The sequence below is a fragment of the Ammospiza caudacuta genome, chromosome 13, assembly GCF_027887145.1.
Source record: "Ammospiza caudacuta isolate bAmmCau1 chromosome 13, bAmmCau1.pri, whole genome shotgun sequence".
Classification (NCBI taxonomy): Eukaryota; Metazoa; Chordata; class Aves; order Passeriformes; family Passerellidae; genus Ammospiza; species Ammospiza caudacuta.
In genome coordinates this window covers 15,661,745-15,688,870 of record NC_080605.1, presented here as the reverse complement: position 1 = coordinate 15,688,870, position 27,126 = coordinate 15,661,745, and the positions used below count along the sequence as shown (strand labels likewise).

Here is a 27,126-nt window from a genome sequence, read left to right as displayed (position 1 = left end):
TCCATCCTGGCTGTGGGGTGGGGAGGGGTGTCCATGCACCCCATCCTCGGGAGGCAACTCTGCATGGTGTGCCCTTGTGTGTTCAGATGGATGCCAGCTCGTGCACCTGGCTGTCACGGCCTGTGTTTGGGGACAGCTGTGCTGAGGGCTTGCTGTGCTCATCCTGGTGGTCACCATGGAGTTCCTGGCTGGATTCGTTTTCAGTGACAAAGCTGCAAAATGCACTTGCCTAAATGCCTCTTTTTCTCTTCAGCTGGACAGGACAGAGACAGCTGTGAACAACCTCAACCCAGCTTTTGCCAAGAAGTTCATCATTGACTACCACTTTGAAGAGGTGCAGAAGCTCAAGTTTGCCCTGTTTGACCAGGACAAGTCCAGCACTCAGCTGTATGAGCACGACTTCCTGGGCGAGTTCTCCTGCACCCTAGGCACGGTGGGTCTGGGGTCCCTGCAGCAAAGGGGACCCCAAAACACATCAAACACAGGGATGTGGTGAGGTTACAGCTGTTCTTCTTACCCCATGCAAAGTTTGCTGGCTCCGTCCTGAAAAGACAAATTTGATTTCCTTGTCACACTTCAGCTGTTGAGGTTGCGCTGTTGCACATTAGGGGATGTCTGCTTGCTCCACTCTAAGCTGGTTGTGGTGTGGTTTCTGCTGGTGCTGGCAAAGGGGCATCAGCTGGAAGCTTCTGGCTCTGTCTTCACCATGGGTTATAATAAGGGCTCAGTTTGGGCTTGGGAAACTTCCAGAAATTTAAAGTTAGGATGCATGTAATCTGCCTTTCTTTCTCAATTTGGGTTTTGTCTTTCTGAAAGTTTTGTCCATTGCTGTTGTGTAGCAAAACATTCCTCCTGCTTGAGCATATTGGTGCTGGAATGTGTCTTCTGCTCTTCCTGTGGAAAAGCTTTTGGGACACAATGCAATTTAAAAGTTTTTGGAAGGTTTTTTCATTCATGAGCCCAGACCCTGTTAGAAGCTGGCAGCTGCATTCTCCAAACGTCTTTGTCCTCTGGCTCAGAAGCTGGGAATGAGGGGTTTTTTTTCCATCTTTTTGCAGCATCCAGCACCTGAGGGCTGCTGTGGTACCTGGCACAAATGCAGAGGCTGGGAGAAACTGCTTCTGTAGTGCTCAGTACTGGGATGGGAAGGAAAGAGGTGCTGTAATGGGTGGGTCAGCATGGGGAGGGAGCCCAAGGTGCTCAGGGAGGCTCATGAGAACATTGCTCTGCTCACAGAGTGCAGCATGACACTGCATGTGGCAGGCAGCACCAGGGGCTTTACCACTGCCAGCTCAAGAGCTTGACAGGTTAGAGGAGCACTGACATTTACAGGGCTTGAAGTTTAATGACTGGAATTTTGGAAGTGCTCTGTGATGACCTAATTCTGCTCCTGCAGAAGTTAAGGGAGTGCAGGCAGCAGCTCTGGCCTGTGTTCAGTGGTTCAGCTTTAAACCAATCCTTTACAGTGAGTTCTGCTGTGCTGAAACACTTCCAGCTCCAGAGTGGGGCAGCTCAGCAAGGGCTGCTTGCGAAAGTCATGTCTTGGTGGGAGCAGAGAATTCACGGATTTAAGGACACAGCTGGAACCTTGCTGCTGTTGAGTGTGGCTCTCCAGCAGCCCAGGGCTCTGCAGGCCCCTGGTGGGGAAGAACATTATCCATGTGCAGTGGGGAGGAAAGTGGAAGAGTCTGAAGAAGAGAGCTTCTGCAAGCTTACCCCAGTATTTTCACTCTACAAAGGAGACCTTGACCTGTGCCCAATTTTAGCAGCAGTTCCAACATCAGCTTCTTGGTGACATTTAGTCCACAACAGGACACCAGCTTGGAATGGAGGAATCTTTTAATTTCTCTTTTTCCCCTGAAATGCTGTTTGCCTCCTCTCCCTGGGCTGGCAGCACAGCCCAGCTGTGGGGCAGAGGGGGACTGGGGGGTGGCACTTGAGCAGAGTGAGGAGGGGAGTGAAGCAAAGTGGAGGGGGGCTTGTGGGTTCAGCCACCCTGCTTTGGGCTTCCTAGTGACTGGAATTGGCTTGGTGAGATGTTTCCATGAGCTCCCAGAGAACAGCTGTGGGTAGCAACAACTGGGCAGTGAGAATCTGACTTTTCAATTCTGAGTTTGCACTGGAGCTCAGTCAGATCAGCCAGGTTGCTGAGTGCAGCTGATGAGGTCTGCAGTAGGATTTTAAAGGAGACCTGGATCATTCCCAGGCCTGTATGACCTCTGTGGCCAAAGGAAATGCAGGGAAATGGGATCAGACCCCAGGCTGGAGGGTGTCCATGATGTCTGCTGTCCTGCCTGTACCCAGCCTGGCACAGAGATCTGGTTACACTGCCTGGCGATTCCTGTGCACCAAAAGCACTGGGACTTGGCTGGCTCCTCACAAATGTCAAGGGTTTTGCTTTAAAGTTGCAAGAATCAGGGTCACAGAACGGTTTGGGTGGAAAGGGACCTTTAAAGCTCATCTAGACTCGAGGGGGACCCACTGGATGTGGGGTCAGGGCACAGGTGGCTCCAGCAGGTTGCTGGATCTCCATGTGGGCATCTGTACCTCATAAGGAAAGTTACAGGTTCTCCAGACCTCAAGGAGACTGAAACTCACTGAGCTGGGAAAAATCTCAAGGGTTTAATTAATTTCCCAGTTTATTCTGTCTGTCCTGTTACAAACCAGAAGTGAAGGGAAGAACTTTGCATGCCTTTGGGGGTGCTGTCCCTGCTCAGGGGGTGCAGAATGATGCTGGGGGAGAGCATCCAGCTTGTAATGAGAGTCCACCCATGGAAACATGTCCTGCAATCAAGCTGCTAGCAGGGATCGTGGTAGAAGTGTGTGAAATGGGCCTTGAGGGAGTGAGTGGTGATGTTGCTGGGAACAAATTGCAGTGGTTCTGTGTGTGTGAGGACCCCCTGATCTCCTCCAGGGTCCCTAGGTTCCCCAGGGGCTGGGGTGTCACTGGTGATATTCCCACTCTCACAGCCATCCTTGCATACTGGTGCCTTTGTTCTACTCCTGCAAACACTTAATCTGAATTAACCAACATGAGCAATGATCAGTTGCTTATGAGTCTGCTTTTGATCACTTGTACAATCATGGCTTTATTGTCTTTGGCTTCTCTAGATTGTCTCCAGCAAGAAAATAACACGGACTCTCCTGCTGGGAAATGGCAAGCCAGCTGGGAAGGGCATGATCACGGTAGGTTGGCTCCTTTGTGTTACTGCTGGGCCTCTGAAGGTGGATGGGGGCAAGGCAGGGCACTCACAGGGGCTCCAGGAGATTGGGGTGAAGCTCTTGAATATTTTTCCTTTTACCTCTTGTTTTTCTGGTCACTTTGATCTGTTTGGAGGACAGTTTATTTGGGACAGGGGTGAATCTCTTGAATATTTTTCCCTTTGCCTCTTGTTCTCTTGGCCACTTTGGAGGACAGTTTATTTGGGATAGGACTGTTCATTTGGGACAGGATCTTGCTCAGTATCTGTCCTGTGCTTAGCACTGTGAATCTTCAACTTCTGCTTCAGTCTCAGCAATAAAAAATGCCTCAGTCTGCAGAAGTACAGAGTAAATCTGTGCTGCTGCTGTTTGTTCTCTGGTAGAAGGTGCCTGCTCAGACCTCTCTGGTGCAGTGACAGGTAATAGGGCTCATTCCTTTTGCAGGGATGGGTGATTTTGTTTGTAGGATGAGGATGTGCCATGGCAACAACTCTCATGGCAACAGCCACTGCTTCTGCTCCAGACCCCTTCGGGCAGTGGCCTTCCCGCTGCGGATCTCTTCAGCAATGTTCTTTTTTAAAAAGAAGAGACTAAATTTAGGTGTGTTTCTGTCTTACCTCAGCTCCCATCGTTTTTGGATCTCTGCTGTGTTATGGGTTTTGTGAAATGTGCAGCTGGGCTGCGAAGTTGTGGAAGGACAGGCCAGCAAGGAGTTAAACTTTTGTCAGGTTTAAAAGCACTGGAGAGGTTTAAAAGCCTGGGACCTGCTGCATCTCTGTTCTGTTTGCTTTAAGGGAAGATATTTTTCTCTCCTAATTGCTGCAGTTAGTCTTTAAATGCAAGGAGAAAAGCCACAGTGAGGTTCAGAAGTGGGGCCATTCCCAAGGCTCTCACATCCCATCTGATGCTTGAGTGGGAAGAGCTGGAAAAGTTTCCAGTCAAGTTCAAAGGTTGCATGATTTAGAGAAAGGAAGGTCCTGTTGTGTCACTAATGTGCCATTAAACATCCAAGGGGGGTAGAGACATCTGCTTAATTTTGTAGAACTGATACGATTTCTTGATCTGGGTTTTTTCATCCTGGCCTGGCCTGGGTGATGCCATCAGGGCTGTGTGTGTGGGCACTTTCCCTTGGTGCAGTGCTGGAGCACAGGCCATGGACACCACTGGAGGAGCAGGGAGTTTGGAGCCAAAGCCTGACTTCCTTGTCCTCTTTCCCTTCAGTTTTGCCCACCTATCCATTTTCCTAGCTGAGATGCCACACAGGTGAATGCAGCAGAAGAGCCTTGGCTGAACAGATGGGACTGTGTGGGGGTCCCTGAGTTTGAAGAGAGGAGATCCCAAAGCAAACCTCTGTGTTTGTGGAAGTCAATTTTAAAATCCTGCTGCACCCCTGTGCTGGACATAGTGGTGGGGATGTTGTTGCTGTCCATGCTGGCCAAAAGAAGATGCCACCAGCAACTGTGGCAGGGTGGCACAAGGACATTCCTGGCCTGTCTGCACAGCCTGGCTTTTACATAGCCTACAGGAGCCCCAAAGTGCTGGATTCCAGCTGGGCATGCTTTTGTGGGCCTGAGGAAAGGGCAAATTTCATCCTCTTCCCTGCAGTTTCTCTTCCTCCTGCTGGTTTTGGTGACTGCTTGCACCCACCTGGGATTAGGTGGGAGAGAAAAGTAATTCCATGGCATGGCAATAGGGAACTTCTTTATGGGGCAGAGGGGAAAACTGGGGTTCATATGCAATGAATAGGGGTCCTCTGTGGACCAAAGGGTTGTGTCCACCATGGGAAAGGCAGGAGGTTTTCCAGGAGCTGTGGCTCATCCCCTCAGCTGCCCAGACGGATGCAGGAGCTGCATCTCTGCCTCCTCATCTCTGCCAATTCCCCAGCTCTCCTAAGTGCCAATAACCCTCTGATTGCTCCTTCTCTAGAAAATTGTCCCCTGGAGTTCTGCAAGTTTTTCTTGAAGCCTTGGTGTAATGACAGTGCATCATTTCAGTGCAGGACAGCCCCTTGTGAGAGGCAGCAAGCAGCCATGCTTGGGACACTGTGCACAAGGACAATGTCCAGGCTGTGTTCCTGGCTGTCCTGGGAGAAGGAGGATGCAGCTGGGAATGCTGGGGAACAGCTCAGCCCACCTCAAGAGATCAGAGAAAGGAGAGGTAGAGAGCAGATGCTTGGGCAGGAAAAAAATAGACAAGTGATTCAGAAAATGGCTTGTAATAAAAGTGAATAAATGTGGGGTTTTGTTATAGACATTCCTTTAAAATACCAAGAGACTGATTAGACCATATTCCAGACAAAACTGGCCCACTGGGGGCTGGCAGCCAAAGCCCTTCTGGAGCATGTGTGAATAAAGTCTCTCCAACTAAAGGGGTCTGGGCTGTGCTCCTGCCTGCTGCAGCTCCTCAGGAGCACTCATGGGCTCTTCATCCTCGGGGCTGCCCTATCAGGTGTTCATCTGGAGACATGACTCCTGGGTTCCAGCAGCATTTCCCCTGAGGGAAATGTTCCCCTGAGGATGTTTTTGCCATGCCCAGCCCAGGACATGGAGGATGAGGTGGCGCATCTTGCTGTTAAGGGTTCAAATGGCTTCTCCTTCCTTTTGGCTCAGTCCTTCTCCTCCTTGGAGGTCCTGAATGAGCCCTGGTGCAGAAAAGCCATGTGAGACCAAGTCCAGCATAACACTCAAGAAAGGGGTTGAATTTTTTACCAGGAGCTTAACTTTTTATGCTGAAAATGAATGCAGCCTTCCCTTGTCTTTCAGATAGCTGCCCAGGAGCTCTCAGATAACAGGGTGATTACTCTGAGCATGGCTGGCAGAAAACTGGATAAAAAGGTGAGTGGAGCTGTGTCTGGGGGATACAATGTTAAATTTCTGCCTTTGGGATCTAAAGAAACCTCTGCTTTGGGTGTAGCAGTGACAGAAATCAGTCCCACTGGAGAAAACTTCAGGGTGAAACTGGGCAGGATCCTCTGGTACAGCTGTGCCTCAGTTTCCCTGTTGTCACTATTCTTCATCACACATCTCCAGATGGAATGATTCTGTGTGGCATCTGTGTATCAGCATATCTCAGAGACAGCAGATTTACCCCCTCAGTGGCAGCTGTTTGCAATTGCCTCCTGACAGAGCTGGAAGTTTTAATGACCTTTGACTCCATATCTCAGATGTGCTGAGAGCTCCTGGCTGTCACCTTCAGCCCCTCTGGAAATGGGGCAAAGATCTGCTTCTGTACCAAAGTGTAGGGCCTGTCTTCTCCCAGGAAGTGCAGGTAGCACATGAGCTTTGCTTTGGATGTGATGCACAGGAAACAGTTCTTAAAGCCTCTCTGAGCAGCTTCTTCTGACCTTATTTACCAGACAACCAGAGCTATTCCTCTTTAACCACTCCTGTTGCTAAGCAATCCATGGGAATATTATTTTTTCCTTTTTCCTAGTCTCTCCAGAGCTTGTTTTATTGGCAGGATGGCCCTCAGTTTCAGAAAACAGGGTAAAGCAAGCAGCCAGGCAGAAGGGTATTTGTGGGGCAGAAGATGGGGCTCACCCAGTCCTGTTGATAAAACTCAGTGGGTATCTGGTTTATCCAAGTTGTTTTCCCCACCTGTTGAAAATGGCTTTCTTCTCACCTTTCTACTTACCCTGCCTAGTGCAAATGCCCCAGTTAAGAGGTAACAAACAACTCAGTTTCATCTGTAGTGTCAGCAGAAGGGTTGTGCTCAGTGACCACCAAGAACTGACAAAGTTTCTTTGCCAATTCCCATATGCAGGACAGAGCTGCAGTGCTCAAAGTCCTGCTCATGAGCAAAGGATGCTCAGGTCACTTCATGCAAGTTAAAATGGCCCTTGAACGGGGGTATTGGATGGAAAACAATATTTTTGTGTAATTTTTGGTTATGGTTGAAATGCAGCTGTGGGAGGTGGGTAAAACTTGTTTAAGCTTAGGGAAGACAGTGGAAAATTGAATAAACAAAAGAAAACCAAGGCTAAGGTTGCAGCCTGGGGAGTTGCAGCATCTGGTAGCACACAGCATGGGGCTGGGAGCACAGCTGCAGACTCAGACATAATAGGGAGGGCCTGGATCTCACAGGACTTTGTGGTGGGGTCAGTGCACACACCAAGCTGAAGCTGTGCTCATCCCTTACTGTGCCACAAAGCCAGCCTGGAGCAGTGCTCAGCCCCAGGCAGCTCCTTCTGCCATGGCTGCCCTGAGGCTGGGATCTCTTTGAGGCTGCAGGCAGGTCCTCCTCCCCATCACATTCCATCCTCTCCACCTGCATCTCACTACTTTGATTTAAATGTTGAAACTGCAAAGCAGGAGCATGTCAGCAGCAGATTCAGCCTGGGGCTCTCATATCTCATGATCACTTCTTGGGAGAGTTTTTGAAAGATAAAATATCTTGTAGAAGAGGAGACATTTCCACCTGGGACCAGCCGTGGGGAGCCCAGGGCTGTCTGTGCCACCACAGCAGTGGGAGGGAACAGTGATGCTTCAGCATGGCTGGGGGACAGCAAGTGCTGTAGGCCAGGGCTGCTGCTGGAAGCTGTGATTGAGGGAGCTGTATCTGTGATTTAGGGAGCTGTATCTGTGATTTAGGGAGCTGTACCTGTGATTTGGGGAGCTGTATCTGCTGGAGGTGCCAGCTCCACCCTCCTTCTCCATGGTGTGTTAAAGCCAGTTTGGATCATTTCACTTCTTGGATCGATTTGCAGATCGATCTGGCCTGCTGAGCTCCTCTGGTTGCTCAGTTTCCACCTCCTGCCAGGTTTGCAGGGGTGAGATGTGGGTGGGTTTGATGTTTTAAAATAGCGGCCCACAATCTTGTGGCTTGGAGGCATCTCCCACCCTGCTTTGAACAGAACAAGGCTGACTGGACTTGCAGGCCAGGCTGATCCACGTGGGATGGCAGCAAATCCTTCAAAGCTCCCAGTGCCTCCTCCAGCCCACGCTGGGCTGCTGGGGAAGCTGCCTTGGTTGGAAGTGAAGCCAGCAACAGGGTCAGGCACCACCACTGGTTCTTTAATCCATCTGTGAAGCCTGCAAGTGCCAAGCCCAGGTGGTGGGTGAGCAGGATCAGAGCTGTGCTATAGCCACAAAGCAGCAGAAGGAATGGCTTGTGTTTCTATCCTACAAATGTGTGAAAAAGGGTAGGGAAAAAAATAGCCTCATCTCACTAGAGAGCCTTTATGGTCTGCTACTCTGCAGAAGAATTTTGACTGAAGCAAGTTGTAGTTTCCCCAGGCCAAAACACTTTGCAATGATTTACTTTCCTGGCTGGCTTCAGAAACAGGATTTACATGGAAATGTTGATGGATTTTCTGCTGGGACATTGCTAGGACCCATGTGCATCCCAGCTGCCATCTCCTGGGCTTGCTGTGGACAGGAGGTCCTGGAGTGTCCACGTTTCCTCCTTCCCCATGCACAGCCCCTCACATCCCCACTGCATCACTCAGAAGCACATACCCATAAAAAGTTCCTCCAGCTCTTTGAAGGATTCAGACACCCACCCTCCTCTAGGAGGAAAACCCAACTGAAATAACTTAAATTCTCCATAGATTGTCTGGAATATCTGGGATTTGGTTTCTTCTTAGCAACTCCTTGGGGTTTTTTTCTGAATGGGAACGAAGCTCTGCCTAGAAAAGCTGGAGTTTCCCTGTCGGTGCCTTGCTCCTCCCGAGGCAGCCCCCGAGCTGATCCCAGCAGGGGTGTGTGTGTGTGTGCACGTTCCCATGAAGCAGAGCCTTTGTGGGGGGATTATCTGAGGAGATGCTGGCAGCAGAGGCAGCACACACTGACTCAGGGCTGCTAGCTCAGGGTGTTACATGATCCCTGTCAACACCAGGGCAGCTCGCTCCTTAAAGACTTCCTCTGCTTATGCTTTGCTGCTGTGTGTAGGAGGGTGGATTTTCTTCCTTTCTCCCCCAAGACATGCACTTCAAAATTCTGGTTTTTCCTCTGAGGCGTTGGATGTTTTTCCAAGCCCAAATGCAGCTGCCTCCCAGCTGGGGTTGTTTTCTGTGGCATCTGTGTCCAGAGAGCTCCTTGGGTACAGGCACACGCTGGGGTGCCAACACACCCAGCTCACAAAATGTGCTGGGGAAATCCAGGGAATTCACACAGCCAGGACACTGCCTGTGGGTGCTGCCTGTTTGCCAGAGTGCCTGACCTGGCCCCACGAGGACAGGAGAGTGTCTGCAGGGCTGGCAGAGACACAGAAACATCTCCCTTGGATCTCTGCTGCTTGCAGAGCACCACGTAACCCATCCTGTTCTTCTCCCTCCAGGACCTTTTTGGGAAGTCAGACCCCTTCTTGGAGTTTTATAAACCAGGTGATGATGGGAAGTGGATGCTGGTTCACAGAACAGAGGTGAGCAAAACTCCAACCTGAGCTGCTGAGACACCTCCATCCTCACATCAGCTCCTCTTGCCCTTCATGGTGTTGTCTCGTCCATTGGTTGTAGACCAGGGTGGGATCCAGGGATTTCAAAAGCTCTCTTCCTGGTGTCCAACTGAGGCTGCTGAACTCCAGCAGATGAAGATTCACTGGGGCCAGCAAAGTCTTGAAATCTTTTCTGTGCCCTGCTATATCCAGCAGGCAGAGAGGGAGATGGTCTTGAAGCCTGTGATAATCTCCAGTCTCATCCTGGGCTTAGACTGAGCCCTGGGCCACTCTCCCTCCAATTTCAGGAGCATTAGGGTGAGCTGTGACCTGGGGAGATGGTGGTGTGAGGTGGCGAGAGGTTAAAATGAGCTTTTTCCCCATCTCCACCTGAGCTGGGTGTTGAGGCACCTCCAGTTTCAGAGCATGAGCACCCTACTCGTGTCTCTCATGAGCCAGAGCCACAGCCAGGGAGGCACAGAGCTGTGCCAGGGTCTTGGTGGGTCTGAGCAGGGCCAGCTGACCCCTCCTCTCCCTCATTTATACCTGCTGTGCTAATTTGGTCTGAGCTGGTCATGTTCTCAAGCTGCTAAAGCCAGTGATGTTAGGAATACCAGGCAGGGAGAAAAAGGCTGGATTTTGCTTTAACAATGGACTAATAAGTACTTTTCAACGGCTTTCTTTCTTCTCCTCAGAGCTTGTTTCAAGGCTCTTTTTAGTTTGCACATAGTTCCTGGCAGCTGGCAGAGAGAGGGGGGGAATCACTGGAGGGGGGACTCAGCAGCTTCCATGGCAGAGCAAGAGAGCTCCATCTCACCCCATCTCACCCCCTTCTTTCTCCATCCCTTTTCTTGTCCCCTCAAAGCCTGCTTAAGGAGTTGTACCACCACAGGCAACTGCTGTAACAAAACACAGGGGGAGCTCAGGTGGAAGGAGAAAGTGGTGTTTGTTTACAGAGTCTCTCCATATGTTTGGTTTTACCACTTCTATGCAAAGTCCATGAGGATTTCCTTCCCTCACACACCCACATGCACGTGAGCACCAGGATGTGGGTAATGCCTTGTGCCCTGTGGTACCAACACAGGCCATACTTACAGCTCTGCTGTTTATTTTCTGGTGCTTTCCCACACACCTTTCCATGCATATTTAGCTCACATCAACCTTAGTATTTCTCCTGTGGGAGCAGGCTGAGACCTCACTTGTTTTTTTCCCTTGTGATTCAGTGTGTGTAGCTGGGTTTGACTCAACAAGATGTGTTTCTCAGATGTGGGGGATTGGAGTGGCCCCCAGCCCTTCCTTCTGGAGAGGCATGGGGAGGTGACTGTGCCCCAGCCATTGCTGGCATCTCTAAAAGCCTGTCAGGTTTGTGGGGAGCAGATGTCTGTGCTGGTGTTCCCTCTGCCCATTGTCCTGTCTCACTGGATCAAGGTCTAGACAAGTTTTCTTTCAAGTAATGGATGCTCCAACAGCCTCCACCTTTCCAGCCCTGCATACATCCAGCTGCCCTGAGAGGGTACCATGGTAGGTCATCCATCCCTGGAAGAGTCCAAGGCCAGGCTGGATGGGTTTTGAAGCAGCCTGGTCTAGTGGAAAGTCCCTGCCCATGGTGGGGGATTGGAACTGGATGATCTTTAAGGCCCCTTCCAACCCAAACCATTCTGTGATGCTGTGACCATCTTTGTGTTTTGAGGCTGGACACAAAGAAATAAAATTCTCCATTCTTGCAGCTTCCAGTGCAGGAATAGAACCAGCTTTCAGTGTGATGCTGGCATTTCCCCTGCCCCAGCAGACAGGGCAGGTGTGACAGGGCAGGAGGGGTGCTCTGCTGCAGCTTGCTGTCCAAGCACAGGTGTGAGTGCTCAGCTGGAGCTCTGGATCCTCCCCCACACACCCTGGTGACCTGGCAGCATCCTGGGCTGTGTGGGCTCCCCTGTTCTCCCAGGCTCCTGCAGGAGGTGTTTGTAAATTCAGCTGAACTGCCCTGTCAGGGTTTCCCCACTCTCCGGAGGAGCCTGGCTGTCACACAAGATCCCAGGTGCTGTGCAGGTGTTTGCCCACAGCAGCAGCCATGGATCTCTTCCTCCCTGCTCTGTGCAGTGACTGTCCCAGCTGCAGAGATCCAAGCTCCTTCACACCAGAATCCCCCGTGGTTACTTTGCACAGAAAAGGGTTAATTTGCTGCCTGTGCCTGGCTTTCTGAACATCCCTGTGAATCTCTCTTTGTGAGCACCACACCTCGGTGAAAAGGGATCTTTGCCTGCCCTGCAGGCACCTCTGATGTTCACAGCATGTGCCTGGAGCCCGCTCCAGTTTGCTCAGGTTTCTACTAAGCAATTGCATTCTCTCAGGAAATGTCAAAAAGCATCAATTAATATTTCTCCAGCCCAGGCAGCAGATGTTACACAGATGAGACAAGAGAGCTTAATGTGCCCCGGGCTGATTTGGCTTTCCAGGGCTGCTTGCAGCATCTTGCTGCTCCATCTTCTCAGTGGTCAGAGCCCAGATGGATTCTGGCTGTGTTTGGGAGCTGGGGGCTCTAAGCCATGAGAAGGGGCCAAGCAGAGGATGCAGAGGGCAGAAATAGCAGGGGGGCTGTGCAGTGAGTGGCTGTGCCCGTGCTCAGGCATTGCTGTGCCCATGCTGCCCAGTGTGCCACAGCTGTTCTCTCAGGCAGAGTTCCTTAATTGCTCCCATGGGTGGATAAATCACCCAGAGCAATGAAAACAAACCTGGTTTAACTCACACCTGCTGCAGCCTGAGAAGGGGAAGCTGCTGTGTCTCAGTTATGGAGGCAGGGGAGGGCTGAGACAGCTTGCCTGGCCCACCAGGAGCTGCTTCAGGGTCACTGTTGGAGATGTGTCCCTGCTTTGTCCTGGTCTGTACCTGTGTGTGTGCCCATGGTGACAGCATCCTGTGCTTCCCCTGCAGGTGATCAAATACACCCTGGACCCTGTCTGGAAGCCATTCACTGTGCCTTTGGTGTCACTGTGTGATGGAGAGATGGAGAAGATGATAAAGGTAGTGGGGAGCCCTCTTGGGGATCACCCTCTGGGGTTGACTCTCAAACATCTGAACCCCCATGGCTGCCTTATTAACAAACCCCAAAGCAACAAAAAATTCCTTGTTTGGGGTCTCCAGCAGGAGAGGCTGGGGACTCCAGCAGCTCTGGCAGGAGGTGGTTGCTGTTCCTGAGGTTTTGCTCCTTCCACCCCAGGTGGTGTGCTACGACTACGACAGCGATGGGGGACACGACTTCATCGGGGAGCTCCAGACCTCGGTGGCCAGGCTGTGTGAAGCCCAAGATGCCTCTCCTGTAAGTGCTGACATGCTTCTGGGGAAAAATGAGGAAGGGGCTCCTCAGGGTTCATGGTAGACTTTGGTACTTGCACCCTCAATCTGTGCTCAGAAGGAGCCAAGTCCAAGTTCCTTCCTCCTTCCACCCGCACCATGAGTGACCCAGGCTGTTGCTCAAACATCTGAGCTGGGGAGAGCTGAGGCAGACTTTGCTGCAAATCAGGCTCTGCTGGGTGTCTGCAGCAGCACCCATGATATGGAGGTGCCCTGTGGTTTGGGGGGGCAGAAGGGGAGGTGTGACTTGCTGCTGGGGCTGCATCTGCAGCAGGGGCAGCCTGGGCCCCAGGAGTGCAGCTCAACAGCAGTTTTGTGCCAAAGGTGTCCCCGTTCTGCCCTGCAGTGCTGGCCAAGACCCTTGGCAGGTGCCTCCTGGTTGAAGGGGTGCTGTGAAGACCCCTGCATAGCAGAGCTTTGCACTGCTGTCTCCGCCAGGATTGCAGGCCAGGAGATCTTGGCCAAGGCATAGAGAGGTGTGAAACACCATGTGTGGTGCATTGTGTCTCCTGCCTGGGGAAACTAAGGCACAAAGGCATGAAAGTGCTCTGTCTAGGACTGCACAAGGTGCTGGTGCCAGAGGCAGGCATTGAGCCCGTTTTTCCTCTGGATTTGCAACCTATAGCCTGGCAATAAAATCTTCCTCCTCTTCACTGGAGGGAGGCTGCCCCCAGGCCATGCTGCTGGTGGCATCTGCAGCCACGGGCACAGCCCAGCCCTGCTCTCACACCTGGGCCTGGCTCGTGTGTTACAGCTTGAGCTGGAGTGCATCAACCCCAAAAAGCAAAAGAAGAAAAAGAATTACAAGAACTCTGGGATCATCATTGTCAAGTCCTGCAAGGTGAGTGTGTTACTGAGAGGTTTCCTTCAGCCCTGACTGAGCTTGGGTCTTCTCCAGCTCCCCCCATCCCTTATCCTCTGCCTCCCTTGTGTTTCCAAGGGCCTGCATAGCCTGAATAATTATGACAATTGCTGAAACACTGCTTTTTTTTTTTTGTTTTTTTCTTTCAGATAACCAGAGATTTCTCCTTCCTGGACTACATCCTGGGAGGCTGCCAGCTGATGTTCACTGTAAGGACTTTTGCTTCTCTTTGCCCAGTAGTAGTCTCACCTATATGATGGGCAGAACTGGGGAGTGAGGTTCTGTGTGAGGTTTGGCACCAGCTTGGGGTGACAGGAGCTGCCCATTTTGCTGTTAAACCATGTGGGTTTGGGGATTCTGGAGATGCTGAGGTACATCCAGTAGCATGGAGGGAGCTGGCTGGGCTTTGGCTGAAGGCCAGACTTTCAAAAAGACCCTTCTGACCCTTCACAAAGTGTCACCAACTTCTATTTCAAGGTTTAACCACCCCCATTTTTTATGGCAGCTCTCCTTATTCTGAGCCCATCTAGGAGGCTTTGGGATGTTATAGAGATGTTTTTCTGCATTTTTACTGACATTTCCACCTTTTTTCAAGCTGGACCACAGCTTGTCAGGAGTAAATAAGCAAGAACATGTCAGTCCTGAGTGAAACCACCACAACGCAGAAGTGGGCTTCTCAATTTCTGCAAACTTTCCTGGTGCAGTACCCAGAGATCTGCAGGCACTCACAGTTAGATCAGTTTGTATTTTGTTGTTTTTTCTGAAAACGTGATGGGGGAAGAGTAGGAGGAGGAGGAAGAGTTGCCATAGGAACAGCAATGATTGGGAGAGCTTTTTGTGTGCTGCTCTGCCTCTGTGTGCTTTGCTCTGGGTGCTGGAGAGTGAATAGAAGAGAAAATCAGTGAATTTATTGGTAGTACAGAGCCCTTGTGTGAATTAGGTTTGAATGCAGAAATTTTTCCCCCATCTAAAGATCTGCTGGTTATTGGAGGGCTCCTCCTCCCAAGGCATCTGTGGTCCAAAGGGTGTGTTTCCAAAGGGAGCACTGCAGAAACACCTGAGCTGGCAGGAGGATGCTGCACACACCCCCTGCAGTTTGGAAAGGCCACTGGTGCCCTCCCCACCGAGGGAGGGAAGGGCTGAAACCAGGGAAGAGGGTTTGGGCTCAGCTGTGTGCCCTGTGTTGGAAGCAGAGCAGCTGTGTCCCTGTCAGACCCAGTGCCTGAGTGCTGCTCTTGGTGACACTGCTTGCACCACCAGGGCCCCTGCCTGTCTCACTCCACCCCACGCCGTGCCTCAGTTTCCCTCTTGCTCTCTGGCTATGGTGGCTTGGCCAGAGCTGTGTGCAGGGGTGTTCCAGAGGTGAACCACAGGTTTGGTGAGGCTGTATAGTGTGACCGTGTTCACAGGGGTCTCAGGTTGAGGGAATAGACCAGGATCTGACTCCATGTTTCAGAAGGCTTGATTTATTATTTTATGATATATGTTATATTAAAACTATACTAAAAGAATAGAAGAAGGGATTTCATCAGAAGGCTAGCTAAGCTAAGAATAGAATAGGAAGGAATGATAACAAAGGCTCTGTCTTGGACTCTCTGTCTGAGCCAGCTGGGCTGTGATTGGCCATTAATTAGAAACAACCAACATGGGCCAATCAAAGATCCACCTGCTGCATTCCACAGCAGCAGATAATCAATGTTTACATTTTGTTCCTGAGGCCTCTCAGCTTCTCAGGAGGAAAAATCCTAAGGAAAGGATTTTTCATAAAAGATGAAACAGTACAGTTGTTTGACAAAGAAGTAAGGTGTTCATGGAACCATAGAATGGTATGGGTTGGAAGGGACCTTCAAAGATCATCTCATTCCATCCCCCTGCCATGGACCAGCTTGCCCAGGGCAGCTTTCATTGGACCATCTTGCCCAGGGCTTTGTCCAACCTGGCCTTAAGCACTTCCAGGGATGGGGCAGCCACAGCTTCTCTGCGCAACTTGTGCCTCACCACCCTCGTGCAACGTTTCTCCCTTATCTCCAATCCAAACCCACACGCTGGCAGTTTAAAACACGCTCCCTTGTCCTGCCATGCCCCTTTTCCAGCCACCCTGGCACAAGGTGGTGGCACATCCTGGGCTGTGATGTCCTCCTCCCCCAGCCAGGCCAAGGTCCCTTCTCAAGCAAACTGCCATTTGTCCTCTCCCATTATGGATGCAGAGCAAAATCTCTCTCAAAATCCCTGAGCTCGATTTAGGCACTGGAGTTATTTTGTGTTTTGCCTCTTGCAAAGCAAACCAGTCGAGTGCAGTCACGCTGCCTGTTTGCCTGGTCCCAGCTCTTCCTTCCCAGTCACATCAGATTGGGTGGCTCAGCATCTCTCCTCTCCTGGCCAGATTTATCTGGGTCTGAGATAGGCATTTCTACAAATGCCTTTAAATAGAAAGCCTAATTTAGTGCCTTCCTGACAGAGTCCCCTGAGAGCTCAGCATATATTGGTCCCTGGGGAAGCCTGGTGAAGAGCTGGTCTTCCTGCCTGCAGGGAAAGGTCTGTTCAGGGCTCTGATGCTTTGGTCAAAGACCTTGAGATCCAGATACCCTGGTGGCCCTGGGGCTGCTCAGTTCCTGATCCCTGGGAGATGGGAGTGAGAATCCTCAGCTGGAGGAGGTGGTGGCTTGTTCCAGGAGTAGGGGCTGCTTGAGGACACCTTGTGTGATGCTCATTGGTGAAAACTGGAGGGGAAAGAGTGAATTACTTTGTCTAATGTAATATTTAATCAATTTCTTGCAAGAAATGGATTTTGTTAAACTTTTTTCCAAAGTTTGAGGTTTGAGGGAACTGTGTGTGGGCCTCACAGCAGTGGAGGATTGGTGGTCAGGTCTCTGGTGGCATTTGCTAACAGAGGATGGGTTTATGCCTCTTGTTCTCCAGGTTGGGATTGACTTCACAGCTTCCAATGGGAACCCCCAGGAGCCCTCCTCTTTGCACTACATCAACCCCCTGGGCACAAACGAGTACTTGTCAGCCATCTGGGCTGTGGGCCAGATCATCCAGGACTATGACTCGTAAGCACCGTGCCCTTCTGCCATCACCCCTGTCTGCAGATGTTTCCCTGGCTTCCCAAGAGGCTTCTGGGATGCATCTGCCTTGATCCAGGGCTTAGTAATACCTTAAGGATGTTATTTACCATAAACTTCCGGATGCAGGAGGAGAGGGTTGGGACAGGCTTTCTCCTCTCCCCCCACTGCTGCTGTGGAGGGGAAGGATGTTAGCAGAGGTGGAACATCCTCTCCTGGGGGCAGGTGCTCTCAGCTTGCTGTTGTTTACTGCCAGAGCTGTGACCCCGGACTGCCTCATTCCTCAGACATCCTGGGGAGTGGAGGAAATATCAAAAAAATATCATCTCAGACACTGATAGAGAAAACAAAGCAGAAGTCTGTTGTTCTCACTGTGATGGCTCTTGTGACCAAAATGGATTGCTCCCTTTTTAAAATCTCCAGGGTTACATGCCTGCAAGAGATGCAGTGTTTGGGCAAGAGGATATTCCAGGTCTCTGTGGGAAACAGAGCAAAGCTGGACTCCTTTTTCTCTAAAGATCAAATCCAAGGGGGAATATCTGTTCTCTCTTGAGAATGTTTATCTCCCATTGAAAAGCACTGCATGCTTTGGGAGAAGCTGTGCAAGCCTGCTCTGTGTGTGTCAGTACACCCATATGTTTTCCTCCTTCTCTTTAGGGACAAGATGTTTCCTGCTCTGGGATTCGGCGCCCAGCTCCCGCCAGACTGGAAGGTGAAGTGCTGGGGCCACCTGAGTGTTTGAGATGGGTTTGTCCTGAAATTGCCTTGGCAGGCGCAGAACTGCCAGGGCTTGGTCAGGGAAAAGCTGCTGGGGAGAGGGGGAAAGGGCAGCTGTGGAATCTCAGCCGGTGGGATGTGTCAGTGTGGGTGGGCAGCAAGGCAGGGATGGGGCACAGGCAGCCCGTTCCTTCATTCTGCACTGGCATGAAAGCAGCAGCTCCCTGGCATTAATAGGCAGAGCCAGGCATTGATTCATTTTCCTGGCAGAAGGCAGGAACAATTCTGGGGAAGGGAAAAGGCCTCTGGATGAATGTGTCAGACGGCAGCTAAGTGTGGAAGGGGGCTGGGAGCTTGGGAGCCTTGATTTGATGCTGCACAGGCAGAACCTGCAAGGGCAGAAGCAAAGGAGCCTACCCAAAAATCCACCTTGATCATCTTTGGTTAGGATTAGACACTGGTCCTACAAGGGCTGAGCTGCACATCCCGCTCTTCTGGAGGGCAGGGAATGGGGCTGTTCCTGCAGCCTGGCTGGCAGATGGGGAGCATCTTCTCAGGGCTGAGACAATGTGCTGGGACACCACCACCATTAATTACTGGCTGGCTCTTCTGGCTGCTCTTTGCTCACGCCCTTCGTGTGCATTTTCTTTCTGCTTGCTGCTTTTGAGGTGTTCCCAGCTCCAGGCTGGGGTTGGATCTCAGCGAGCCCTTTGTGTTCTGTGGGAGGGGAGCTGTGCTCTGGGCTGAGCACAGCAGGGCATGTAAGTCATGAGCAGCTGGGAGCTGAGCTGGGAAGCTCATCCCTGCCAGCCCTCGTGGCTGGGGATGTCCTGCCTGCTCCAGCTTTGTGCTTTTCCCTGCCCTCCCAGCAGCCAGAATTTCTATGACTCAAGTGGGAGCTCTTGCTGTTTGCCAGCCACAGAATGAGATCCCTCCATGTGCACTTTGGAGCTGATTCATCCTCCTTGGCCTGCAAATGTCTCTGGTCTGTCACTTTACCACTTTTGTTGGGAAAATCTAGGTAAGCAGCTTCCAAGGTCTAAGAGCCAGCTGCTGCCAGGGATTTGTTACTTGGGGAGAAAAATGGGAATGGCAACTGCAGTAGGCATGGAAAGGGCGCAGCAGCTCGGGATTGTCACAGAGAGCATCCTGTGTGTGAGTCAGTGCCCACAGGAAGGGCATTGCTGTGTTGGAAACAGCCCTTCTGGCAAGACTGGAGGTGGATACTGGGTTCAGGATGAGAGCTGGGGGCTCTGCACCTGCCTCCTGTGGGCTAGAAGATGCTCTGTAAAAGCTACCAGAAAAAATACCTTGTTTTCCCCAGAATTATTTCTAAGCCCAAATAAAGCCCAGTGGGGAGCAACCTCTTCCTCCCCAGGTGCTTGGGCCATGCCTACAGGTCACCCATGACCCATCAGTTGTCTCATGTTATCAGTGAGGCCATCCCTGTTTCATCTCCCCGCACCACTCCAGCTTGGGGCTTCCTCTCTCCCCAGCTCTCTCTAAGCATCACTGGCTCCACTCACTCATTAATGATTTTTTGGCTGTCAAGGCTCATTGTGTAATTCCAAAGCCAAAGCAGCAGCTCTTCATGAAATCCTGTGCCCTGTGTGACAGTGGACAGAAATCAGGGACCCTCAGACCCAAGCAAAGATTGCCAGGAGACACAAGAGGTATAAATGGTGCTTTGTGCTCCCGTTGCCATGGCTCCCCCAACTCTTCTCCGGCGCCCGTCGGAGCGAGATGTTTCACACACAAAAGTCGCGTTGGAAATGTCAAAGAACATCTTTGTAGCCGTGTAACAGCTCTGTGGAGAGCCTCGAGTGGCTTCCTAGTAGGGAACAGCAGAGGGGAGCAGATGGGTTGTGCTTTCTGGGGGATGAGCAAAGGCAAAGCAGCAGCAGACAGGGGGATTCTAAATGTTGGAGCCTCACCGGTCACCTGGGTTTGGGAGATGGGATTAGCCGAAAGGTGGTGGTTTGACTGATGTGAAACCTCCAAGGCTTTCCATCCTGTTGCCATATTTATATTTACATCTTGTATATATTTTATATATATGTATAGGCAAACTGAGTCATGGCAGCGATGGGATTCCTTCTGAAGGTGGCAGAGAACCCTCTGTGAGGTTCTTCTTACCCTTTGGGGTGGTTCAAAAGTTTCTCCCTCTGAGTTAGTTACTGGGGAATGGGATACCTGTAGGTGCTCCATGTACATTTATCTGGCTTCCACAGAAACTGTTTTCAAAGTACAAGCTGAATAGGGAATGACATCCTTTCTTTTAAGTTTTTTGTTGTTTTGAAGCCCTCCTGTTGATTTTTTTAGGAGATATGTATATGTAGATATGTATTTTTATATATATGTAAAATTCATAAAAACTCCAGAGGAGGTTTTGCAGCATTTCTGCCACGTAGGGGTTCGGCTCTGTAGACAGTGAGGAACACAGCTTGAAACCATTTCATTGCTTCTTAAAAGAAAGAGAAACCCCTCTTTTGCAGAGCAAAACATAGAAATATTTCTGCCTGCCTTGTCTATAAATACTCATGACAGAATTTTGAACATCTTCTAAAAAAAAGCAAGCCCGTTTACAACCACAAGTCAACTGAATTACTGAATTTGGGTGTATTGCCCAAAATGAAGGCTTCTGTGAGAAGGGATGTATGCAAAACACGGTGATATATTCATCTTGTCTCTACCCTGGTGGCTGTGGGTGCTCTGCAGGCCTGGGGAGACCTGGGCAGGCTGTAGTCGGTCATCACTCAGGCAGCCCATCAGCTTTGCAGTATGGGGAAGGCTTTTGGTTGACTTTGCTTTTGTTTGGTTGCTGTTTCCCACCCCACAGCCTCTTGTAAGAACAGTTTCTGCTGCTTTGGACACAATGCCCAGCATAATTGGAAAGTCTGAATCAGACGCGTGTTGCGTTCGCAGCCTCGGGCGGGCTCTGCCTTCAGACAGCTCTGGAGGACACTCATTTCTGCCAGCACTGGGAATTTGTGTGTCCCAAAGCAATTCCCTTGCTGGAAAGCTCAGCAATCCTCCACCCTTCCGAGAGGGAGACAATATCCTTGTTTTGTAACACTGGCACGAACAGGGTGGGAGCTTTTTGTTTCAGAGGCCTTGAGCTGGTGGCCTGAAGGCCCAAATCACCCCTTCAACTTTCAGAGGTGCTGGGAGAGACAGTTGCACATCCTTGATGCTCCTGAGTCTTATTTTCTTCTTAGAGTGCCTAAATTGCTGGGAGCAGAGTGGGGAATGTCTAACCCCACAAATCTGGTTGTTCTTGACCCACACCAGCACTGGAAAGGTTCATACTGGAAGCCAGGATCCACTCTTGCAGCTGGGCTGCTGAGACAGGTCCAAAGCAACTGCTGTCCAGTGCACCAGCCAGGGATCAAGGTGTGAGGGCTCTCTGCTCTTGCCACAAAACCTTTTTGCAAAACCAGCTCCCTCTGAAAGCTTGAAAGGAGGTGTTGGAAAAGCCAAAGGGTCTTGGATGTGCTGTGGTGGAAGGATGGGTTCATAGGCAATGAAAACCAGCTCAGGTTGTGCTGTCCATCACACGCAAGCTTTCACATCACCTCTCCCACACTGCCTTTCACCCTCATGCTGACCCAGAGGATGAAGTGAATCAGCTGCTGGTTTGCCATTGTACCTGACGTGCCAGACCAGGTCTTCAGCACAGCTCACTCTGCGTCTTCTTCCCTCCTGCTGCATCATCCTTGTGCAGAGAGATGGGGAATGGAGATGCTGCCAGGACTGGCACTCCCTGTGATGAGTTTGAGTTTTCTCTCTTTAAAACCTGAAGCAGGATGAAGTAATTTCTCCTAGTGACTGGTGAGATGGCACAGCTGGCTGGGAGCATCCCTTCTGCCTGCTTCCCCTCTGGGCAGCCAGCAGGAAGCCACGTGGACAGACCTGCTGTGATAACTGTGGGAGAATGTCTGGTGTGGTAATTTCAGGAGGCTCCATGATGAGGGCGCTGGAGAACCGGTTCATCCTCAAGTGCTGCTCAGCCCTGACCACGTTTGTGTTTGCTGTTTGGGTAGCAGAGGGCTGGGAAGTGTCACTGACCCAGCAGTTGTGTGGACCATAACTCTGTGGCCACCTGGTTCTGCTCCAGGGGACCATCACACTTAAACCAGCCCTGCAGCATCAGCTGAACTGTTAGTGAGCTACCTGCCCTGCACTGACCCTCCAAATTAACTTGGGTCTTTTCTTCTCCACAGGTATCCCATGAGTTTGCCATAAACTTCAACCCCAGGAATCCATTCTGTTCAGGTAAACATCTGCCAGTCCTTTAGGACTCCTCAGATGCCTTCAGTGCCTTCTGTCCTTCCTCTGCATTTCTTCAGTAACTCCTTCATCCCTGGATGTGTTCAAGGCCAGGTTGGATGGGGCCCTGATCAACCTGATCTGCTGGGTGGCATCACCACCCATGCCAGTGTGGTTGGCACTAAGAGGATCTCTAAGGACCCTTCCAACCTGAATCATTCCATGATTCTGTGATCATGGGGATTTTTCAAGGCATGTTCAGGGACAGACATGAATGGTGAAGCAGAGCACACACTAAAGGCACACTCAGAGGAAAGCACAGAAAATTTGGGGGTGTGTAGGAAGGCCCAGGGTAAGCTGCAGCTGGATTCAGACTGTGTAAAATCCGCCTTCGCTCTGCTGTCTGGTGTGTCCTACCAGCCGTCTGCTCCCCCTGCAAGGCTGCAAGAAACACAAGGCCTGCTCAGCAGATGGGGAATTCAGACTCAGTGCTCCATTTAGCAGCTGATAGCTGCTCACAGTGATGGCTGAAGGACTGCTCAAATCCTGAGTGGTAAGGGCTACTATCTATACTAGGGCTACCATGGACCCTCTGTCTGTTTTTGGTTATGTTCAGGGACCAGGAGTTGCTTTTCTTTTCGCTCCTCCTCCTTGGCTGATTCTGAGATTTTTTCACAGTCCTAAGGAATGCTTTCATTGACTGTGGGTACTATGAGCACTTCCCTACCACAGAAGGTCTGAGGACCCATTACAAAGTGACTGAAGAGCAAAGCTTGGATATTCAGAAATTTGGGATGAGTTGGTCAGGAAATGGGGGGAATAGCTCTGACTTCAGCTCCATGACAGCATGAGCCAATGATTCTTGGTTGGGTTTGCTGTGGTCCTGAGTTGTGACCCTCTGTAATGCCTGTTTCTCTGCTTTCCCTGAAGGTGTGGAGGGCATTGTCCAAGCATACTCTGCCTGCCTGCCCCACATCCGCTTCTACGGCCCCACCAACTTCTCGCCCATCATCAACCACGTGGCTCGTTTTGCAGCTCAAGCCACCCAACAAGAAACTGCATCTGTAAGTCTGTGAGATTCCATGATCAGATGGCAATCCTGGTGGCTCTGGGCTGGGGAACACAAACCCTGAGCTGTGTTTGTGAACACAAACCCCTTGTCTGTGGGTCCAGCCTTGCCAGTGCTGACCAAGGTGTGCCCTTAGGGGTGTGAAGAGCATCTGGAGTCTGCAAGATGGAGCTCCCTTGGGTCCCTATGGCAGCAGGCTGCCTGTGGAGGATGGCAGATCTGGCCCCTGGCTTTTGCTGGCCAAAACAGCTCAGCTTGGGCACCAGCAGTTGCATGGCACAAGATTTTGGGGTAAAAGCTTCCCTGATTCCTGCCTGGAGCAAAGCAGGATCACACTGAAAGCCTATTCCTCATGAGGACCTTTCCCAGCCTTGCTATGAATGCTGTTGCTCTTCCCAGCTCCAGGCATAAGGAAATACTGAATTTGCTTTAATTCAGCACAGATCCAGGTCCTCATTTTTTTGTTTTCTGTGTTGTCAGTGGGGGAGGGAGAGCCCACGGGCTCAGTACTGAGCAGAGGCACTAATCATATGCAAATTGCACCCCTCTGCTGGCACTAATAGTTTAATCAAGGGAGATTTTAAATAATGGGCACTAATAGTGCCGTCAGAGGCAAGCCTGGCTTGGCTCGGGTGGATTTTTGGCAGCACAAAGCGTTATTGATGAGGGATCTCACTCCCCCGGGGTCCTCTCCTCTTCCATCCCCTCTTCAGCTCGTGCATCAAAGCCACCCCTGGTGCTGAGTGGCTGCCTGAACCTGCCCTCCTCTTCCTCCTGCTCTCGCCTGCTCCCAGCATTTCAAATAAAATCAAAAATCCTCGTAGTTTTTCCATAGCAACATAGATCACAAACAGCCCTCAGCTCGTAAGGGATGGGAGACTAAAACATCCTGGGGCTGGGGGAGGGACAGAGGGGTGTTACACCACTTGGCTCTTGGGGAAGGATTAATAAGCTTTGGGGAATTAAAACTCACCTTTCCAGCAGGGTTCCTGCATCCAAACCTCCCCTTTTCTCACCTCATGCTGTTCAGTGCTGCCTAATCCCTCCAAGTCCTGCTGATATCATTAACAAATGGATTGGGAATCATCCCAGAGCCCATGTGGATGCAGGGATCAGCCATTTTAACAAGAAAAAGAGGAGAAAGGAGGCAGGTGCTGCTGGTTGGTGTGTGATGGACCCCCTAGCCTGGTCCCTGTGCACCAGCAGCTCTGATTGTGGCTTGGCAGAGGTGCCAGCCTGGCTGAGTACTGCAGCTGGAGCCCAGAGGTGCCACCAGCACCCCTGTCCTGCTGTCATTTACTGGCACCACCAAAACTGTCACTGCTCATTGGGGAATCTCCCACTGATGCTCTCCAGCAGTGCCTCCTGGTCCTTTGCTTCATCACCCCAAGCAGCCCTGGGCTTTGAGGCTGATCCCCAGCATCAGCTCTTACTTCTTTTGACCTCTGAAATATGTTGTGATAAACATTTGACAAGCTCTGCCTCCCCACCCCTTTTCCTGCATATTTTCCTGCATTTTTTTTCAGATCCTGTTACAGATTTTACAGAAAAAAAAGGGAACAAAGGGAAATAACCCTTTCCATGTTTCCAGGAGAGAGGCCAGGCAGGGAAAGGGAGAATCAGCTGAAAGTCATTATCAGGTGCTCCCCTCAAGGTTTCATACTCTTCCTCCCATACTGGTTCCCAGATGGGGTGAGGTTCAAGTCCAGCTTCCAGTTATGACCAGTGCAGGTCTTCTCCTGAAATTTAGTCTTGTCCCCCAGACTCAGATCTTGCAGTCCTGCCCTGCAGACTTCTGGTTGACCATGTTTTGCTCTCAGAAATTTATATTTAGATAAAAACTAAACTCTGGACTGTGCTGTGCAGGCCAAGTTAATGCATCAAAAGGGGCTGGAGTGGGGAAGGGTCTGGCTTGGGAAAATCTCACCAGTGTCCTCAGTTGTGTTTAAGCTCTACCCAGCCTTGTTAGTACTTGGAGTTTAGCACTGCAGATCATCAAGAGTGGATGAAGCTTAGGGAAGGTTTCAGGGGATGTGGGCTGGAGGAAGACCAGAAAAACAGTCTTGGGGCAGCACTCCTTCCTTTGCTTTTCCAGGATGCTGCACTAGCGGTTTTCAGAGGAAATGGAAAGAATGAGGAGAAGAACAAAGGGCTTTAATGCTCTTAAGTGCTTGTTTTCGTCACTTCTTCAGCACACACAAGCTCTGTAATGTGCCAAAATTGAGCTATTACTTTCCCTGGAGACAGAGGAGATGGGAATTTGGGGGTCCACATGCTCCAGGTTTGCAGAGCTGAGTCCAGCATGACCGTCTGTCCATCTCTGTCCATCCTTCCCCAGCTCTGCAGGAGCAGCAGGAGCAGCCCTTTCGCAGGGGAAGGGGAGCAGTTCCCAATGCTGCTCTGTCATCCCCCAGCTTGCTGACATCCTCTGCATCCCCCTCAGGGCATCCCACAGCCATGGCTTTGGACAGGAGCTCTGAGCAGTGTGGGATGGCCCCACCGCCTGGCAGGGCAATGCAGGAGATGATCCCCCTCAGAGCAGGGAGATGTTGATGGCAACACCCCAAAACCCACCCCACTGTGTGCAGGCAGAGGGAGATTTCATTTCCCAGCTGGGCTCCTGTCCCAACCCTGAATTCCTCCCAGCCCTGACAGAGATCCTGTGCAGTTTAGAAGTTGATTTTGTTTTGCACCATTAAGTACAGTAAATCAGTAATTCAGAAAAATATTTTGGAGTGGGAGCTGGTTGTTGTTTGTTCAAGATCTTTCAAAAACCAGGGAGAACAGGAGCACCTGAATTTCTGGATTCTGCTGAAGGGTATGATGCCAGCTGACCTGGGAAATGGTGAAGCTCACCCCCAAATCTCCAGGGGCCCTGCCACCCCTCGATATGTGTGAGTCCTGGCTGCAGTGTGAGGGTGTGTCTCGGGATTTTAGCTGCTCAGAGTGACTTTGAGATATGTTAGAAAGTCTTTTTTCTTAGCCTGGTGGGCAAATAAGGAGTCAGAACTCTTCAGCTCTCAGTCTCAAGGTTGTTTATTGTTTCTTATCTATAAAATCCTTTCTCCTGGCCTGCCAAGGTCCACTCAGCAGGACAGACAGAAGCACTCTGCCTGCCCCAGGGCTGTGTTATCTTTTTATACAACAAACTACGTGTACAATATTTACAATTATTTCCCAATACCTATCATTTATGTTAGCCAGTGAGCTTCTACTCTAAACCAATTTAAAAGTGCCAGCATCACAGCAGAAGATGGAGGCCAAGAAGAAGGAGAAAGGCTGGACACGCTTAAATTCTTCCATCTTGCCTCCTGAAACACCTATTCTTAAAACCCCAAAAATCTATTTTTCCCGCTGTGACAAACTAATTCTTATTCTACTTATACTTTCCTGGCTTGCAGATCTTCATATAAGGTTGGTAATTTGCTCCATGGGTCATAATCAAAGTCACAGGTGTCCTGGGCTCTGTGCCAAGGTCTCTGAGCCCCCTGGCAGGGGTCTTGGTAATCCAGGACAGCCAGAGGGATGTCCTGAATTTCGACATCTGTACTGGCCTCCGACTGGCTCTGACCCCGCGCCCTCCCCTCCGCAGCAATACTTCATCCTCCTCATCATCACGGACGGGGTGATCAGCGACATGGACGAGACGAGGCACGCCGTGGTGCAGGCGTCCAAGCTGCCCATGTCCATCATCATCGTGGGCGTGGGCAACGCTGACTTTGCAGCCATGGAGTTCCTGGACGGGGACAGCCGCGTGCTGCGCTCGCACACGGGCGAGGAGGCCGTGCGCGACATCGTGCAGTTCGTGCCCTTCCGCAACTTCCGCAACGTGAGTGGGGCTGGCAGGGGGGATCCCGGGGGAGATGGGCTGGGCTGGGCTGGGCTGGCAGGGGGGGATCCCGGGGGAGATGGGCTGCGATGCCAGGGAGGGATCCCAGGGGAGATGGGCTGGGCTGGCAGGGAGGGATCCCAGGGGAGATGGGCTGGGCTGGCAGGGAGGGATCCCAGGGGAGATGGGCTGGGCTGGCAGGGGGGGATCCCAGGGGAGATGGGCTGGGCTGGCAGGGAGGGATCCCAGGGGAGATGGGCTGGGCTGGCAGGGGGGGATCCCAGGGGAGATGGGCTGGGCTGGCAGGGAGGGATCCGTCACAGACATCTTTTCATGAAAATCCTTTCCCTAAGATTTGCCTCCTGAGAAGCTGAGAGGCCTCAAGAGCAAAATG

At 51.1% G+C, this 27,126-nt stretch overlaps 1 protein-coding gene across 5 annotated transcripts in view; it reads left to right on the top strand.

The window, feature by feature from the left end:
• CPNE2 (copine 2) overlaps positions 1-27,126 on the top strand; it is a 50,348-nt gene that overhangs the window by 21,016 nt on the left and 2,206 nt on the right. For all 5 annotated transcript variants that reach the window (XM_058813786.1, XM_058813784.1, XM_058813787.1 and 2 more), the window contains 13 exons: positions 254-433; positions 3,112-3,186; positions 5,964-6,035; positions 9,478-9,561; positions 12,502-12,591; positions 12,788-12,886; positions 13,676-13,762; positions 13,933-13,992; positions 16,703-16,836; positions 17,506-17,560; positions 21,789-21,840; positions 22,765-22,898; positions 26,496-26,732. In XM_058813786.1, the coding sequence (XP_058669769.1) occupies positions 254-433; positions 3,112-3,186; positions 5,964-6,035; positions 9,478-9,561; positions 12,502-12,591; positions 12,788-12,886; positions 13,676-13,762; positions 13,933-13,992; positions 16,703-16,836; positions 17,506-17,560; positions 21,789-21,840; positions 22,765-22,898; positions 26,496-26,732 (1,359 nt within the window). The remainder of the gene's footprint in view (positions 1-253; positions 434-3,111; positions 3,187-5,963; positions 6,036-9,477; positions 9,562-12,501; positions 12,592-12,787; positions 12,887-13,675; positions 13,763-13,932; positions 13,993-16,702; positions 16,837-17,505; positions 17,561-21,788; positions 21,841-22,764; positions 22,899-26,495; positions 26,733-27,126) is intronic.